This window comes from Pelodiscus sinensis, chromosome 3 (assembly GCF_049634645.1).
Source record: "Pelodiscus sinensis isolate JC-2024 chromosome 3, ASM4963464v1, whole genome shotgun sequence".
NCBI classification, from domain to species: domain Eukaryota; kingdom Metazoa; phylum Chordata; order Testudines; family Trionychidae; genus Pelodiscus; species Pelodiscus sinensis.
In genome coordinates, this window is record NC_134713.1 from 157,994,520 (window position 1) to 158,013,540 (window position 19,021).

The window sequence follows — 19,021 nt, forward strand, 5'->3', positions numbered from 1 at the left end:
AGGTATTTTATTAAAAAGGAATCAAAGTACTGAAATATTCAGTGCATATTCATATCCAGACTAGTATTAGTACACATTTTACATCAAGGATAAACACAGTGGTGAAAGGACAAATGTCTGAAAACAACTTTCTCTAACAAATGACACACTACACTGACATCAGACAGACATTCCTTCAGGGCCTACAGGCATGTACAGAAGACAAGTATAGGTTGAATACCGACCTCCTCTGCTGCATTCTTTCCTCCTCTGGTACTCTGAATGAATAACGACGCTTATTGTTGATGTTTCGAACCATTTGCTTCCGGCTATTATCTGATGTCTCAGGAACTACCAGTTCATCTCCCTCTAGAAAAAACAGCAGAAATATTCATCAGATTGCTGACATGATAATTTAATAAACCATTTAGAACAATATTATTTAGCTTTCGAACCTAAATAATTTGCCCTGTAAGAGAGAGAGAAAAAAAGCTGGTGGTTGCTCAGAAGCCCAAATAGAAAAACAGTAAAATCATGAATAAATCCTCAAAATACATTGACATTGTGTCTCTCTGTCAACTCGAGAGTTGCACTGGAAGATTCACCCCAGAAATCACATCTTCTCAGGAGAACATGTAAGTTATGTCTGAGCAACCAGAAATACTATGAACATAACAAAGCTTGTAAAAATGTAATATAATCAAGTAACAACCTGATTCTGCAACATTTACAACTAAATAGTCCCGCTGCAGTCTCAATGTTAAAAATAGCTCATATTCCCTTCACAAATAGAATACACAGCAAGTTTAAACCATGCTCATATACTCATGAAAAAATTTCTAATTCTGATGACACTAATTAAATGTATGCATTCTAGTGTGAAGGAGATCAACGTGAAGATCTTGAGTAATGTGTTTCCTTAATGACTGGAATCCAGAGGAAGCTGCTTGTGAAAATAGGAAGTCTGTCACTGGCAGTAGAAATATGCCGTGTAGACAACCAGGTACACACATATGTATGTATATATAATATGTAGCATATACCTGTATACAAAGGAGTATCTCATGGCTTTTCATTTCCTTGCTTTAAGAGTTTGGAGGCAGATTCCTTTTAAAATAGCTTTTGTTTATGGAATAACAAGAAGTCAGTTTCACATGTCCTTTCTTCATGCAAGGGCTTGCTGTGGACCATAGATGCTTTGTCTGGCCTGGAGTACCCCAGTCTGTGGTGGGTTCCCCAGGACTGGAGCAGCTCCCTGCCCACAGTAGGTGGGGAGCTGCTCCATTCCCAACCAGTTAACCAGAACCAGTAAGCATCACTCATTAAGGATGACACTTACTGGTTAACGAGTTAACCTTTCACATCCGTAATTGCTAGATCATCATACATCTGGAAACTCAATACTAGAGATGTCAATGTGTCGACAACTACACAATTAACCGATAAGGCCATCCTGTCGACTACACGTGACCTTCCCGCCCCTTGATGCCGCTGTATCAGAGGCAGCAGTGTGTGTGTGTATGGGGGGGGAGGCGGAGGCAGGAGCTGATGCGCATGGAGAGCTGATTTTTAAGCCGGCTCTCCATGTGTATCAGTTCAGTGCAGCTGCCTGCCTCCCTCTTGCTGCCTCCCACAGAGGCAGTGGGGGGACAGGGAGAGGCAAGAATCACTGCTTGGGAGGAGCCAGCTTAAAGGCCAGCTTCTCCAAGCACCGGCTCCATCTGCCTCCTCCCCCAACCTCTGCTTTGCTGCCTGTTACAGGCAGCAGTGCAGGAGTGGGGGACCAAGGTGGGCAGCTGTGGAGAAGTCTCTGTCCACAGTGGGCCTGGGCTCACCACAGACAGAGACTGCTCCATGGATGCTGGCGAAGCCTCTGTCGTGGGGAGCTCAGGCCACCCGCGGAGAGGGGCTGCTGCTGCCTTGTGCTGCTGCCTCTATGTCAGAGGCAGCAGTGTGGGATGGCAGGCAGAACTGGTCTGTGCATGGAGCTGGTTTCTAAAATATGATGCAGCTGCACAACTATTCAATTACATGCTACCTAACATCCCTACTCAATACAAGCTGCTTCTTCATTTATATCTTGTCCGAACAGACTGTTTCTTATGAAACACAAAAACTGTTATCTTTTGCCACAACTGCCAGAAAAGGGGAGATACTTTCCCCCCATGTTCAGACTGTGCTTCATCATCTCCCTGCAGAGACTCACGGATTCATAGACTTTCAAGTCAGAAGGGACCATCATGATCAGTGTTCCCTCTAAGGTGTGTGAATTTGCCTCCTGCCCACCACTTCAACAGAGTCACTCAGTGGCTGCTCAGCTGCTCCGGGGCAAGGCTGGTGGGAGGGGGGGGCTGCCCCACCTCAGGAGAAGCAGGGCAGCCACCACATGGCCCTGGCCATAGCAATGGGGTGTGTAATAATTTTTGACTGGGAGCCACTTTAGAAATTTTTGAAGTGGTCCCAGGCCACGCCAGAAGGAGTGTAGTCTCATGCGGAAGGGGCGGGGCCAAGACTCACATGCTGATGGGTCTGGGGAAGCGTGCAAAGTCTTTGCCCCCTCCCCCACCCAAGAGAACCGCCAGCAGATCTGAACATCTGGTGGTTCCCTCTAGGTACCCATGAACCTGGCGGTGGAAGGAGACTGTGTGCTTCCCCTGCTTCCAAGCTCTTATTGGCTTGGGGGCAAGGGAGGAAGAGTGCGCAAAGTCTCTCACTCCCTGCCCTCTGTCATACGGTGCTTAGAGTCAACTGCAAGGATTGACTCTGCATCGTGCACTCCCCTGTCCTTACTCCCTGATTTGGCCAGGAAGTAGAGGAGTGGCAGGATCTCCGCGGGCTGAATCTGACCTATGGAGGCCCTTTTGCCCAGCCCTGCCCTAGCATCAGCCCTTTGCCAGGACTGGAGCTGCAGGCTGTGTAGGGAGCGGTAGCTATTCCGGTAGCCCTGGCCAGGGCCAGAGCTGCATGTTGAGTGGCGGCGACCCCAGCGGAGGCAAGAGCTGAATCCACGTGTCAGGCAGGTGGCCACTGGCCAGCTCCAAGTCCGGGTGAGGCGCTCTGCCATCTGCAGCAGGGCAGGCAGTGCTCCTGGAGCTGGGAAGGCACCGTCAGACAGCAGTGCTGGCTCAGGAGTGGGGCAGGGTGCAGGACAGCCTGCGGGCCAGGAGAGCACTGACCTGCTGTACCAGGGTCTCATGGGAAACTTCCCTCCCTGCCCTCAAGGGAGAAGCCCAGCAGCGTGGGGCAAGTGGGCTTGCATGGCCCCACATGGCTGGCAGGGGGCTGTGCCTATGGGCGTAGGGATGTGGCCATGGAATGGGCTTCCAGGCAGGCAGGGTGCATGGCTGCCATCCTCTGCCACTGCCCCTGACTCACCGCACAGCCCCGCTACAGGCACGGCAGCTGGTGGCACTTGGAAGGGTGCAGGTGTGTGGGTGTCAAACTCCCAGGAGAAGCTTCAGTCAAAGGAGCTCCACCCAGGCTCCACCCCCAAAAGCCCCTCGGGGGCTGTAGGGAGGAGGAGATGGAGGCACAGCAATAGTGGAGAAAGTTACATTGCAGCAGAGCCTGTTGCTGCTGCCTGCTTGTGCTTGTTCTGTGTCTCTTCGGAGGGGAGGCTTCTTCCCAGTGGCCAGGCAGACAGGGAGGGATAGAGGAGCTCAAGCCAGCCACAGAGAGCTGGAAAAGATCTGAGAGGGGTGCAGGCTGCTGACCTTGAAGGGAAGAAGATGGGCTGATCCTCTAAGGACACAACTGCATATAGAAAGTGTGTGGGTGGGTGGGTGGATGGGGGACACAGTGGAGGTTGCTGCGGCATCTCCAGTATTTTGATTGGGACCGTTTGGGAGGTGCTTTGCAAGGAGAAATGTGGTCAGGCCCTTAAGAGGGAGGGAGTTTGGCTAATGTTGCTGCAGTAGTCCCATGGAGCTGAGATAGGTCATCATGCCAAGGGCTGCAGCTTTTTTTGGGGGGGGAAGAGGGGAGTTTGGCAAACTTTTTTAAAACTCACTGAGAATGAAAAATGTCCTGCTTTGTTTTGTTTTCTTTCCTTTCCTTTTTAGCTTGAAAAAGGTTTTTTTTCAGACTAAATAAACTTTGATGACAGGATTAAATCATATCTGCAGCAGAAATCCAAATGAGGTCTGACAAGTGCCTTGTTCAATGGTACTAACACTTCCTTGCCTCTACTGGAAATATCTTGCCTGATGCATCACCAATCCGCATTAGTCATTTTTACAGCTGCATCACATTGGTGATTCAGTCATCCTGTGATGAACCAATAAAGCCAGATCTTTCTCCTGTCACTTCCATAGGCACTGATTCTGTGGCTGTTCCCAGGCTAAACTTACCTGGTGATGTTGAATGGTCCCGGTTCACCAGTGAGGGCTGGAGCAGCTCCCCACCCACTGTGGAACCCAGGCACCTACCTTCATTCCCTCCACCCATCCCCCTTTAATTCGTTAATGGGTTAAACATCATGTTTAACAGGTTAACTACTTAAATGAAATTTTACATCCCTCGACCAAACCAGACAAGAGATTCACTTCCTGGACGCTACGGTACAAACAAATGATGATCACAAATACACTACGCTACACTGGAAACCTACTAACTGCTATTCTAATTTATATGCCTTTAGATTCTATCCAGGACACATCACATGATCTATTATCTACAGCCTTGCTCTAAGATATAACTGTATCTGCTCCAATTCTTCAGAGACAAACACCTACATGATCTTTATCAAGCATTCTTAAAAAACTACAAAGGCAATTTTCCCTCTCTTTATTCACACATTCTCATCAACTGCTGTGAGTGAGCCATATCTTTCCAGACTTAATTAGCCTCATTAACACTGGTCCTTAACTTGATAAGTAACTTCCTTCTTTTCATATATCTATATATCTATATCTATATATCTCCCTGGCCTCTGTAATTTCCACTCCAATTCATCTGATGAAGTGGGTATTACCCATGAAAGCTTATGCCCTGTTAGTCTCTACAGTGCTACAGGACTCCTAATTTTTTTTGCAGATACAGACGAACATAGCTACTCCTCTGTTACTTAAACTAGTTACTCTCTTCTTTCTATGGAACACTTTTATACATTTAACTGTAATATCGGATTATGATACTACTATTTATGTAGTATTTGTCAGATTCTATTAACTTTCCAATAAACAAATCCTCAAACACCAGTATAAATACTTTAAAGTAAAAACAGAAATGTGACTGAAATATATTTCAACTGATCATTTTTACTGAAGAAAGCAACATAAACATCTCATAGAAATGGGCTATAAGAAGCATAAGAAATTGTCAACGTTTCACAGCCAACTCTTCAGTATACAAATGCAGATAGCCTCTGTTAGCAAGTTATGAAGAATGGTACTGTATTGCTTTCTGACACTAACTGGTTCTGAGTCACAGGGTATGGTTTTGGGGGGAGAGGGTTGGATCAGTTTAAAATGATTTTAATTCAGAATTACAAACCATTTTTGGAGGGAACAGATTCAAGATTGTAACAGGATTTTTTGTAGTTCTAATTCTCTGCTTTATCTCCAATAAACTAAAGACCACAACTAAGATGGTGACACTGTGATTTGAATACACCAAAATACAAGAACCTAAAGTTGAGGTAAAACAATCATGGATTTTCCAAATATTTAAGGTGACAAACCTGGACTTGGGGTGGACTCTAGCCAGTATTTTCTAATCTTTTTAAAGTTATATTTTAAAAAAAATCATGCTCTTCATTGCAAGTTTGAAAAGAGAAAAAGTTCAGCCTAACTAAAGTAGGCTATTATACTCAGTGCCTGGATTGCTTCCAAGATAATAAGTAAAGAGGGGGGTTGAGATATAATAGTCCACAAAGATTGAGACCAGAGCAACGTACTATTTCAAAAGAAGTAATAGCAGTAGAAAAAAAATGCTCTCTCTCTCTCTTACCTGCCATCTTATTTTTGAAATATATTAATCTAATTGTCTCCAGTCCTAGAAGGTTTAGTGATCCCTCTGTATTCAATGGTCGTACCTGAAACAATTGAAAACAAATATCAATAATAAATCATATTTATATAGTTCATCTCATCTTGAAAGACTGCAAATGAGCATTACAAACTGCATAAAACAAGCATTACTGAAATACAGCCCTATCAGATGTAGATGAGGGAAAGAAGGAAGCTAACTGGTGCAGAATACACTAAACAATGGCAGCATAAAAGAAATTTTGGCCAGTGGCATAGGAGAAATCTCTGCTCTTGTAAAAAATGACAATTCGTCTTTAGTGGTCACACAACAGACACGGTCCTGGTTTTTAAGATCCTGGTCGACACATAGTATAAACAATTTCTTTAATAAAATAATGGAGCGCTAAAGTCGCAGGATTCAAATATATGATTCTGCACAGAACATTTTTTTTCAGAACTTGCATATAGGGCCTCTCTCAGGGCATTAGCATCATGTCTTGATGATGTTTTTGCAACCTGATGATTTTACGTGGCAGTGTCACAACACTGATTTTTGCAGTTTCAAATTTCAAAAGATGAAAGCCATTTCTCACTATACTTAAACTGTATATTCTATTTAAAAAAATCTATTTAATCACCATCTTTGAATTTCCTACATGCAGCAGCCCCCATCCTGCTGAAAAGTAGCTTCATTTGTTATACTATCATTATGGGGTAGCCATGTTAGTCTGTAACAGTAAAAACAATGAGGAGTCTTGTTGCACCTTAGAGAGACTAATAGACTTATTTAGGTCATGAGCTTTGGTGGGTAAAACCCACTTCATCAGATGAATTGAAGTGGAAATTACAGAATCTGGGGCATATATAACAGGAAAAGAAGCAACCTGTCAATTGTAGGATCAGTATTAATAAGACTAATTAAGTCAGAGTGGATGTGTCTCATTTGCAACATTTGATGTGGAGATGAGAATATCAAAAGAGAAAAAAGTGCCTTTGTCATGCATTAACTAGTTAAGATATTTATTCAAGCCTAAGTTGATAGTGTTGAATTTGTAAATGAACTCCAGTTCTGCTGTCTCCCTCTGTAATTGAGTGAAAGTTTTTTTGTAGAAGGATGACTACTTTTCAATCCATTACTGAAAATATCCAGGGAGATTAAAATGTGCACCTACAGATTTGTGTGTGTTATCATTCCTGATGTCTGACACTTGTCCATTTATCCTTTGGTTACAGACTGACCAGTTTGGCCAATACACATGGCATAAGGGCACTGACGGCACTTGATGGCATATATTACATTAGTGGGTGTGCAGGTGTATAAACCCCTGATGGTGTGTCTTATCCTTGCAACAAATCCCATTGCCAACTATGTCAACATATCTACACAAGCGACACCACCACAGGACATAACCAGAAAAGCCACACCCATCAGGGGCTCATATAACTGCACATTCACTAATGTGTTATGGTCCATCAAGTGCCACCAATGCCCCTTGGCTATGTTTATTGGCCTAGCTGGACAGTCTTTACTCCAAGGATAAATGGACATAAATCAGACATCAGGACACACATAAATCTGTATGTGAATATTTTAATCTCACTGGCCAACACAGTAATTGATTAAAAAGTAGCCATTCTCCTGCATTTACCAATCATGAAAAGATTATACATTTCATCTTGATAAGCAGAAGGAAATGTTTTGCCTGCTTAAAACTGGAGTAACTCATTGGTCAATTAAGCCTGAGGTGTGACAATTTTTAACTCAAACATTTGAGTGCAGACAAATACAATATTTACTGGTGAAATGACAGTTTTTTTTCCCGGCAAAAATATTTTCTTTGCTGTGTTATGTTACATTTTTGCAAGGAACATATTCCCCCCTTATCACTGATGCAGGTCCAGTGCCTCAAAAAGCATTCTGGCTCTGGTAGCGTCTGTGCTGGTCTCATCAAAGTGTTTCCAATCATAGCTGGTTATAACATTCTGAAATTCCAAGCTGGGCAAGACTTGTTCAGCTCTTTTCAGTCTGACACAGTTATTAAGATATAGATATTTTGGTTAGTCTCTAAGGTGCCACAAGACCATGGTTTTTACAGAAATAATCAGTTTATATGAAATAGCATGTAAACAAATATTCAGACATGAACATTTTATAATAAAACCAACAAGTGCAAAAGACTCTCCTGAGTACTAATTTGATAAACTCACTTATCTGCAATAATGAAACCGTAGCCAAAGCAGACAACAGATAAAGGTACCTCTGATTTAAAACCATGCACGTTAATTTTTCTGTTGGCAGCTCCTTTCAGTTCTAGCATATTCTTTAATGATGTCCCACATCCCAGCTGCTATCAACTTTTTAAGACACATTTGTTAAGAGTATCTGGGTCTGGCCAAATGGCTTTGCTGCCCAATGCCAGTTACCTTCTTGAGTGGAATGGTCTGAATCCATTCCATGGAGTTCACATCAAAGATATCAACTGCATTTTCACTGTATACGGAGAGGTATGGTGCATTGTAACCTAGAGGGAACGATTAAATATATTGTCATATGCACTTGGCCAACACAGAACAGACTTTCTTCAGGATAGTTTAACTGCATTCACTGGAATATATTCCAGGTATTACTGGTACTTCTGAGAACTCTGGGCTAGCTTCCAATTTTGGGAAGCAGAAGACTTCTCTATCGTTAAGTATGCAACTGACTTGCATCACAAAACTGTATTTTGGCAGCTCTGTAACATATGCTTGGAAAGTCTGATTGACTTCAAACATGCAAAAAGATTTACTTCGAAGGCAAACAAGAATGATTAGTTTTCCTAAAACTATGCAGAAACAAACTCTTTTGAGCTATAAATCATTAAATATTCTGTTTGAAAAGCTAATTTTTGTTTAATGTTTCTTTCTCTGGTATCCTTTTAGCTATTCATTTCCTTGCTTTTAAGTACTTTGGTAAATGAAATGATGTGGTAGGCAAGGATTCAGTGACCTTTACTGGATGTTGAAGCCTAGTTGTTCATTTCTAGTATTCTGTGCTGAACAGCAGTGAGAGCCAGGAATGGAGAAGATAGTCCTCACATTTCCCTGACTTTTGATTTTCATTACCTCTTTCCTAGATTTTCATGGAATTTGGTGCTGGTGAAATGTGACAGATTGACAGCTCTAGAGAGTTAAGCCCTCCATTCATCCTTAGATCAGATATAATATGAAAGAAATAGCATACAGCCTCTCTAGTGTGCCTCAGCTGAGTTTCATTGGGATTAAATCTAACAGTGATCCCTATCCAACCATATTTGGCCTTTTGGATGAATTTACCATTGAAGATGTCTATTGGAGATGCTTGTGATAGTGTTTTTGGAGACTGGATGCACACTCTCTAGGAATTGGAATTAGAACATCAACTTGTTTCATACAAGCCAACAAAAAGCTCTTTAAAGATGGTAATGACCAGGTGGGGTAGTCTTTAAACTGGTAGCCTATTAGTGAAAAATCTGGAATTTTTGCATAGGCAGCACACATTTCCCCTAGTTTAGACCCATTATCTAAGGCCACAGCCACCATCCATTTGAATGAGAAATATTTGACAGATTTTCTTTTGGAGTCCATCAGTGCTGCTCCTTTAAGAACCAAAAAGAGCTACATTCATGCAATGTGAAACCCTCCTCCTTTCTGGGGGGCTGAGAATTGTGCTGTCACAGGGAAGAAAGAATTTCAATAAAAAAATTCAACAAAATCCAACAGGAAATATAATACCATGTTAATTAACTGGGAAATTTTAGGGCTTCTGTAAGCTTTAAACTAATTGTAAAATGAATTCAGTCTTTTAAAAATATAAGAAAAGTGTGATAGGGTTTTTGTTTTCTTTATTTTTGTAGACTGAAAGTCATATCTTGAAAAATATGCAATAAATATTTAACAGAGAACATCTTGGAATAAGAAACCTTGGCATGTTTTGATAAGGCAGATGATTTTTTCTTAAATTGACAGCATGCATGGTCAATACCACCTGTTTCCCAGATTTTTTTTTTTTTAATTTTTTTGGAGGGAGACGGGGAAGAGAAGGAGGAGTTGGGTGTTGAGATGATGGGGAAAAGGAGTGAAAAGCAACAATAATATTAGAGACAGTTATTATCCAAACAACCAGAACAGCATGCCCCTGAAAGCTTCAGACGCTGACCAAAACTTTTACTTTTGGAGGCCTAAAATGTAAGTTCCTAAATAAAAGTGACATTTTTAGAAGTGATGAAAGAAAATCCCATGAATCTCAGGAGAAAAGGGGTCTCAAACACTCTGAATATTAGCCATGTTAGACTTTATCTGCAAAAACGAGGAGCCCTGTGGTACTTTAAAGACTAACAGATTTACTTGGGCATAAGCGTTTGTGGGTAAAAAAACCATGTCTTACTCCATCCATCTGAAGACGTGCATCTAAAGATGCATTTTAATACAGTCTCTCACAACATTCTTGCCAGCAAGTTAAGAAAATATGGTTTGGATAAATGGACTGTGAAGTGGATAGAAAGCTGGCTAGATTGTCAGGCCCAATGGCTAGTGATCAATGACTCAATGTCAGGTTGGCAGTCAGTTTCAAGTGGAGTGCCCCCAGGATCAGTTTTGTTCAACATCTTTATTAATGGATGAGAAGATTGACTGCACCCGTAGCAAGTTTGCAAATGATACTAAAGCTAGGGGAAGAGGTAGATATGTTGGAGGGCAGGGATGGGGTCCAGAGTGACTTAGACAGATTAGAGGATTGGGCCAAAAGAAATCTGATGAGGTTCAACAAGGTCAAGTGCAGAGTCCTGCACTTGGGAAGGAACAATCCCCAGCATTGTTACAGGCTGGGGACCAACTGTCTAGGTAGCAATTCTGCAGAAAAGGACCTGGGGATGACAGTGGATGAGAAGCTGGATATGAGTCAACAGTGTGCCCTTGTAGCCAAGAAGGCTAATGGCATATTAGGATGCACTAGAAGGAGCATTCCAAGCAGATCTAGAAAAGTGATTATTCCCCTTTATGCTGCACTGGTGAGGCCACATCTGGAGTATTATGTCCAGTTCTGGGCCTCCCACTACAGAATGGATGTGGACGCATTGGAGAGGGTCCAGCAGAGGGCGACCAATATTATTAGGGGGTTGGAGCAAATGACCTTTGAGGAGAGGCTGAGGGATTTGGGCTTATCTAGTCTGCAGAAGAGAAGAGAAGAGTGAGGGGGGATTTGATAGCAGCATTCAACTTCCTGAAGGGAGGTTCCAAAGAGGATGGAGAGAGGCTGTTCACAGTAGTGACATATGGCAAAACAAGGAGCAATGGTCTCAAGTTACAGTGGGAGAGGTCTAGGTTGGATATTAGGAAAAACTATTTCACTAGGAGGGTGGTGAAGTACTGGAATGGGTTCCCTAGGGAGGTGGTGGAATTTCAAGTCTCGGCTTGACAAAGCCCTGGCTGAGTTGATTTAGTTCGGATTTGTTCTGCTTTGGGCAGGGGGCTGGACTTGATGACTCCTGAGGTCTCTTCCAGCCCTAGGATTCCATGATTCTATGTGGTATTTACTCACAAAAGCTTATGCTCAAATACATTTGTTAGTCTTCAAGGCAGTAGTTCCCAAGTGCCGGTGCAAAGACTGGTGCTGGTCCACAAAACACCAGCTGCCAGGCTGTGGCAGCCGTTGGAGCTCAAGATGGCTGTTCACAGTGGCTCAGCTCCAGCAGCCATGGTGAGTAAGGCTGAGGCAGGAGGCGGCGGAACAAGAGGCACCTCCTCTTCTCCTCCCACCTCCATGCCTGGAGAGACACGCTTGGGGAGGAAGGGGGCACAAAGGAGGAGGAGTGCATGCTGCCAATGGCCACTCCCCTAGCCCATGCGGCCGCTTTTGCTGACAGTGGCACTGAGGCTGAGACGGTGGCAAGAGGATGCAGAACAGGAGGCACCTCCCTCCCTCCTCTCCTGTCAGTAATGGCGGCCAGCCGGGACTGTGTGCTCCTCCCCATGGGAGCGCAAGATGTGCTTGAAAAGGGAAGGGGAGCGCAGGAGAAGGGTCACCCTCCCACTTGTGCAACAGTAACGGCCATGCTCTGCAGAGGGGGCAGCTTCACTCTGGGGAGTGCGGGGATGGGGTGGGGAGAAAGGGGCGTGGTGGGGTCATGGGGCAAGAGGATGTTGGCATGGGCTGCAGTGGTGGGGGTCAAAGGGTGGTGGGCACTGGGGAGCAAGGGGCTGAGCGGGGGCTAGGCGGACCGGCAACATTTTATTTTCACATTTGCATATTCATGATTTGTATAATGAATATGCATACATTCAAATAAAATGTTACTGGTCTGCCAAAAGTTGTGAATGGATTTGCTAGTCTGTGGCGTATAAACGATTGGGAACCACTGCTTTAAGGTGTTGCAGGACCCGTCGTCGTTTCTGAATATTAGATCACTCATTTCGATGATTTTAGATATTCAAGTTTGAAAATCCTGAGTCTCTATTGTTCTCTCATAGGTCAGTTACACAAATGCAAAACTAGGCCTCTGACTAGATTTTAAGACTTAGGCACAATTTTAGGTAATACATTCATAAAATGTCTCTTGCAAGTGCACCTGGGGCACTGCACATGCATTTCAAATACAAACAATAGTAATTAATAGCTATCTACGCATACAAACATTACATTAATACATAGGGACACTTACAGCAAGATGATGGTGTTGCTGGCCACATCAATTCCTGTTGTCTAGATCTTCGGCCTTGACAGTCAACGTAAACCCCAACGCTGCTAAAACACAGCAGATATTCTTTATTTGATATTTCGACTGCGCAGATGGCATCAGTTGGCTGCTGTGCAATAAATGATAGCGTATGGTCATCTGGGTGGAGCAAACTGTGTGGGTTCCCTTCTCCATGGAAGGGATATTTTAGGAATCCTGACTGGTAACCCACACAGAGCCGCTCACTGAAGACCGACATCCACTGGACGTTACCCAAGACTTGGATCTCCTTCATTTTTTTGTGACGCATCTTGGTCTGATTCAGTTCATAACAAAGGACCTGTCTTTTCATAGCCACACATAGGCAAGTAAGGGCTCCATGGCGTAACTGTCCAGAAACTATTGTCTGGCAGCCCTTTGTCTCTGCCAGTTTATAAAACTCAGTCTCTCTTCCATCCAGGGCTGCCATGGGGAAAAGCCGTACATGACGGTTTCGTCCTGAGATCACTGCAATGAGCTGTTCGTTAGGGATGAGCTCAATCTGATGAACTTTCTTATTATCACCAACACGAATAATCTCTACAAAACAAAAACCTGAAGTAAACCTATCTTAAAATGCATTCTGATTTAAAAAATTCTTTCAAAAATGGTTATCTTCTAGGTGAATAGCAAAGAAAACCTTTTACCACATTTTTGGGACATATCAACAGTCTCAAAATTACAACACAAAGAAAACCATTTTCCCACTTATTTTTATACAGGTCAAACCTCTCTAGCTTGGCACTCTTGGGACCTGACTGGTGCTGAGCCAGAGAATTTGCCAAATCGCAGGTCAATATTGTCTATCAGCATTACCAACATTTGGCTCTTAGAAGACATTTAGGGGTAAATTAGAGCTAGATAACAGCACGGAACACTGAGAGCCAGGACTAGTAGCTGTAAACAAACTTTATGGGACCATGGGAAACTTGGCCACTTCTATGGTAAGTGGACATCCAGCTAGCTGAAATCATGCTTGACCATGGATCTTGCCAGACCAGAGTGTACTGGATTCAAGAGGTTCAACCTGTATTACAAAGACAGGTTCTGACTGTCCTCTTCCTTTGCTTGATGACCTTTACAGTGATCTCAGTCACATCTGCAGCTCTTCCTCCCAAGAGCTGTGTTAGGAAGGAGAAGTGCATTTCTCTTGCAAATTGATTGAAGCAAATTCCATGTGAAAACCGTTAAAGAGTGACTATGACCAGAAAAATCATGAGGTAAAAATATTTAGTCAGCAAGCAGGTCTGCACCATTTTACTTATTTATTCATAATTAACATATTTTTATTTCTGTTATATCTGCAGAGACCATTCTGCTTGATGCAACAAAATCTTGCAAATATAATAAAAAAGCTACACTCCAAATGCACAATCTTTATTAATGACAATGATGCTAGAGGCAGAAACAATGCAGAACAGCTTGGTTATTAGCTCCCAAGTGGAAGATACACAGCCAGCAGTTATTAAAATCATCTTTGGAACGGTAAACTTAAAAAACTGGAGCTAGAAGATATTGAGAGAGAACAAAGCTTACAGAATCATTTTTCTGACTACTCAAAAACTGAAAAATAGTATAATTGGTACAATTCATTATATCTTACCATCTTTGGTGACATGCACAACAAACAGTCCTTCTTCATTGCCCAGAGCTATTCTTTCATGATCTATCACAGAAAAAATACATGAATAAATTAAAAAGGCGAGGCATTACTCTTTGGACACTGCTCAAAAGAGGGACTTACACTGCTTCAAAAGTATAAGAACATGAAGTTCTGTCTCTTACAGAAAACCATAAATTATAGAAATGCAGGACTAGAAGAAGGGACCTACAGACCATCTAGTCCAGTTCCCTCTACCGAAGCAGAACCAAGTATTATCTAGACCGTCCCCAACAATCGTTGATCTAACCAACTTTAAAAAGCCTTCAGTGATGGAGATTCCACAACCTCCCTAGGTAATTTGTTCAGGTCCTTAATTGCTCTTATAGTTAGGAAGTTTTCCTAATATTTAACTTCAATCTTCTTGTTGCAATTTAAGCCCATTGCTTCTTGCCCTATCCTCAGTAGATGAGGAAAACACCTTCCTCTTTATAACAATCTTTTACATATTTGAAGAATGTGATCATGTCCCCCCTCAGTCTGCTCTTCTCCAGACTAAACAAACTATTTTTTCAGTCTTTCCTTATAGGGCATGTTTTCTAGATCTTTATTTTTTGTTGCTGTCCTCTAGACTTTCACCCATTTGTCCACATCTTTCCTGAAATGTGATACTCCAGTTGAGGTCTTATCAACACTAAGTAGAGTGGAAGAATTATTTCTTGTATCTTGCTTACCACTCTCCTGTTAATATAGCTTATTAATACATTTTTGCAACAGTTTTACATTGTTGACTTATATTTAATTTGTAATCCATTATAATCACCAGACTTTTTCTGTAGTTCTCCTCCATACGCATTTCCCATTTTATATTTATGCAATTGGTAATTCCTTCTTAAATACTTTGCATTTGTCCTTACTGAATTTCATCTTTATTTCATATAATTTCTCTTGTTTGTTAAGATAATTTTGAATTCTAATTCTGTCCTCCAAAACCAAAACATTTATATGAAGACAAAAATGCACTGGTAGCTTCCCATTTTATTTCTTTCATGGTATAGTTGAAAGAAATATCACAGCCTTTTCTATTTCTCATTCTAGTAAAAATATCACTGTGTAACATTATCCATAACAAGTGGTCAGAGCACTTAAGTAAAATACTGGCTTTATAGTAAACAAAACATCAAATTTAAATACTCAAATTACAGATGCTGTGCATTAGCAAGTGATAGAGCCAGACTGAGTGTCTGTCCTAGGTTCTTACCATATGGATATACTGAGGATAGAAATGCTAAAGATAAAGAGGTAAAGAAAGTTTTGTAGAACTCACTCTGTGGTGCTGCTTTTGGCTAGTTAAGGAGCGGTGTTTACAGAATACAATGCAAATCATGCCCACTCCTCAGCCACAAAGATGGTTAGTTATGAAACAGGATAGGGGAATGTTCTTTGGGGTTTCCCAGAAACATTGAGCATCCACCACACATCCCCATAGCCTCATCCATACTGGCATATGGCATAAAATGCTCAACAGATGTTATTCAGTAGTCAATACAGAGAGTTATCTCATTCTGTGGGTAATTTTTCTATCCAAACTATATATTCACATTGATGTTTAACCCAAGATTACTTTAGATATTAGGGTCCAGATTCCGAGCCTCCTGAAGGGCCAAATCCTAATATTTTAACCCACCTTTCCTTAGTCTGCTTCACTCAGGCAAATTCCCATTTGTTTCATAGACTTTGCTGGTAAATTGCTGGAGTAAAAATGGATTAACTGAGCCTCAGGATTTAATTTAAATTGCATGATTGAGATTTACAAGCTCCACTATTTTCAATGTGCAAATCCATTATTTGCACATTTGGTTTTTGCTCATTCAATTACTCATTTTGCATGTGCAAAACCAAGTTAATAAATATCAAGGGGCACAATTAATAACATACATAATAAATGGGAATTAATTATTTGGACCTAGAATATAAAATTGTGTTAACATTTCTTTTTAAGTAAAGTGTATGAACATATATCTTGGAATAACAGAAGTCGGACAGAAGCTTTATTTTTCTTAAATTTTCAGAGGGTAGGAGGAAACGGATTGAATATATCTTTAGCTTATAGAAAGCAAATCTCTCTAGCACTTATGTGTCAGATAGGATTCTGGACTCAGCAACTTTAACACAGCACCATAGACCCTTGACCCTCCTAATTTACAAATCAGTTGCTCTACATTTAAAACAAAAGATCTAGATGCAAATGTTTGACTCATCGTAATTTTCTGAGTGCAAGGATTTATTATACTTCCTAGGAAGAAAGGTGACTGCAGAAAGCGTTAACATTGTAACAGTGTCCAGATTATCAACTTCATACCTATGATTGCTGCTGCTTGGGTTGTTTTGATGAGAGGGAGGGTGCTGTCATAAGCCTCTTTGGGAACATATACTGATCGGTCTTTGAGTTTGTTCTTCTTCAAAATCCTGTGCAATTCATTCAGTACTCCTACCCACTTGCTTTTTTCATTCTCACTGTCTGCTAGAATCAGGATCGAACACTTATTACTGGATGCAGAGAGCTGAGAAGCTGTAACCTGAAAAAGTTTTAAAGGGATATGCTTAAGAAACAAAAGAAAGAGGCTTCATCATTAGTTACTGAACAAAAGTCCATGGCTATCATTAAACTTTGTATTAGATGCTGACTTGAGCTGCATTCAAATCAACTGAAGAACTGAGTTTCTGCATCAGAAATCCGTGCAAAAATAATCTACTGAACATGACTGAACCAAGAAAACTTCATTTTAAGTGCATTTATTATTAAGGATATAATTTAGAGATTTCCACTCTATTGTCTTATGGTAGCTTTATAAATGAAAAACATGCTTCCCATGTATTTCTGAAGGTCTATTCTGTGCTTGGTGCACATCTAAAATTCTTACTAACATTAATGTAATGGGAACTATGCTTGAGCAACCCACACCTGTGCAACTTTTCAAATAGCTGGACCATCTGGCTACACGTAAAAGTGAAAAAACATCTCTGATTTGAAACTACACTCAGTAGCAAACAACCTTTTAAAGTATGTAATTTCTTTAACAACAGTGGTTGTTTATCCAGTAATCAAATTCTAAATTATATTAAAATATTCACTATTATTTGGGCTTTTTTCCCCAACATTGACATGCTTATTATAAGAGTAAATATGTCCCATTAGAACAAATCCTAGTGTCACTCACTAGATTGAATTAAGAGCAAGTCCTGAAAGATCTTTTCCAAAAAGTATTTTATGATTTACTTTACCTAAATCACTAAGAAGTCAAGTGAGAGTCTAACACTTCATAAGAAGTATGGAGTTGCTAGCAGACAACAACAAAAAACATCAGAGGCGAGATCTTCTATAAGCAAAGTATTCAGTATTTCTTTTTTTTAATTTCTGTCTGGGGGGGGGGTCAGCTGAAGATTTGCATTTGATGTGTTCAATTTCAATTTGGCTGTTTGTAATGGATTTAAAGTAGCAATTGTTGATATTACTTTGTGAATTGCTGGAGAATAAAGTAGAAAAAACTCTAAGCAAAAGGCTCCACAGAGAAGCAAACTTCTGTTTCACGTTTTTCTCCCACAAGAAAGTAGGTTTGTTCAGGAGACAATGCTTGTGTGTAATCTTCTGTGATCTCTTGTGAATAACTGAATCTAACTGCGGTATAGTTGATTTACTTCACTTTAGTTTAGCTCATTTTATGTATTTTTTTCTTCTATTACCTGGTAACACTCACTTTGTTGTATTGAATAAGATTATTCTAAAAGAATGTAAACAGCCTAAAAAAGAAATATACTTATTTAATTCCTGTAAGTTCTTAGTATCTGGTAAATTTAATCCAAATGATACTCACTTAATTAAGAGATAGTGAATGGCAAACATGGGAAGCCATCTTTACTTTTTTTTCGTGTTCTTTTTCAGTTGCTATGTTTGTATATGCTTTCTATGAAGGACTCTCTGAAATTAGGCAGGGGACCATGACATAACGAGGTGGGTACAGAACATGTGGTATTGAAAACTGAACAATAAGAAGGAACAGTTTTACTACTAGGATGCAAGAAAAAAAAGAAGGAAGGAGAGGAAAATGTAATTCTTCTGTTAAACATTTTCAATGGAAACACCACTGAAGCACAAACACCAATGAAGAACAGAGCCTGGGGTATAGAAAAAGAGCAGACTTCAATACTGGGTTTCAAAGCTTAAAAATAGAGACTGTACAGTGTTCAGTCATGACTCTGAATCTTGAATAGTTTGTTGCCTTCTGCATCCTATTTTAGGTAACATCATATTCCAGGTGCACCAGCTACAGGCAGAAACTGAAAAGCAGCTAGTAGTCTTGGACCATGTTGGAACCAATAACACAGGTGGAAACAGATTGGAGCTCCTGAAATTCAGATTTAAGGATGTACGAAGCGGAGTGCAGTAAAAAAAACCAGAGAAATATTCTCTTAAATACTATCATTGGCACGATCAAGGCCAAGTCATTGAGTGGCAGATCAGGAATCTAAGCATCTTGCTAACACTTCAATTCTGAGACACACTAGGGATTTTAAAGTAATAAATATAGCTAAACAATGGAAAGCGCTACATTTGACAAAACACCAATAAAAATATTACCTCATTTTCCCAATCTCTTCAATATCATGGAGCCAACACAGCCAACAACACCACAATAAGCAATGTACTGGTTGATGAGGATGTGTTTGGGCGAGAGTTTTAA

The 19,021-nt window shown here is 41.0% G+C and overlaps 1 protein-coding gene across 6 annotated transcripts in view; it reads right to left on the bottom strand.

Moving 5' to 3' along the window:
• The window catches only part of CDC42BPA (CDC42 binding protein kinase alpha), a 329,094-nt gene that overhangs the window by 17,683 nt on the left and 292,390 nt on the right, over positions 1–19,021 (bottom strand). For all 6 annotated transcript variants that reach the window (XM_075925322.1, XM_014570971.2, XM_006118059.3 and 3 more), the window contains 6 exons: positions 16,642–16,858; positions 14,283–14,345; positions 12,626–13,219; positions 8,373–8,470; positions 5,929–6,013; positions 225–348 (listed from right to left, as the gene is read on the bottom strand). In XM_075925322.1, coding sequence (XP_075781437.1) covers positions 225–348; positions 5,929–6,013; positions 8,373–8,470; positions 12,626–13,219; positions 14,283–14,345; positions 16,642–16,858 — 1,181 coding nt within the window. The remainder of the gene's footprint in view (positions 1–224; positions 349–5,928; positions 6,014–8,372; positions 8,471–12,625; positions 13,220–14,282; positions 14,346–16,641; positions 16,859–19,021) is intronic.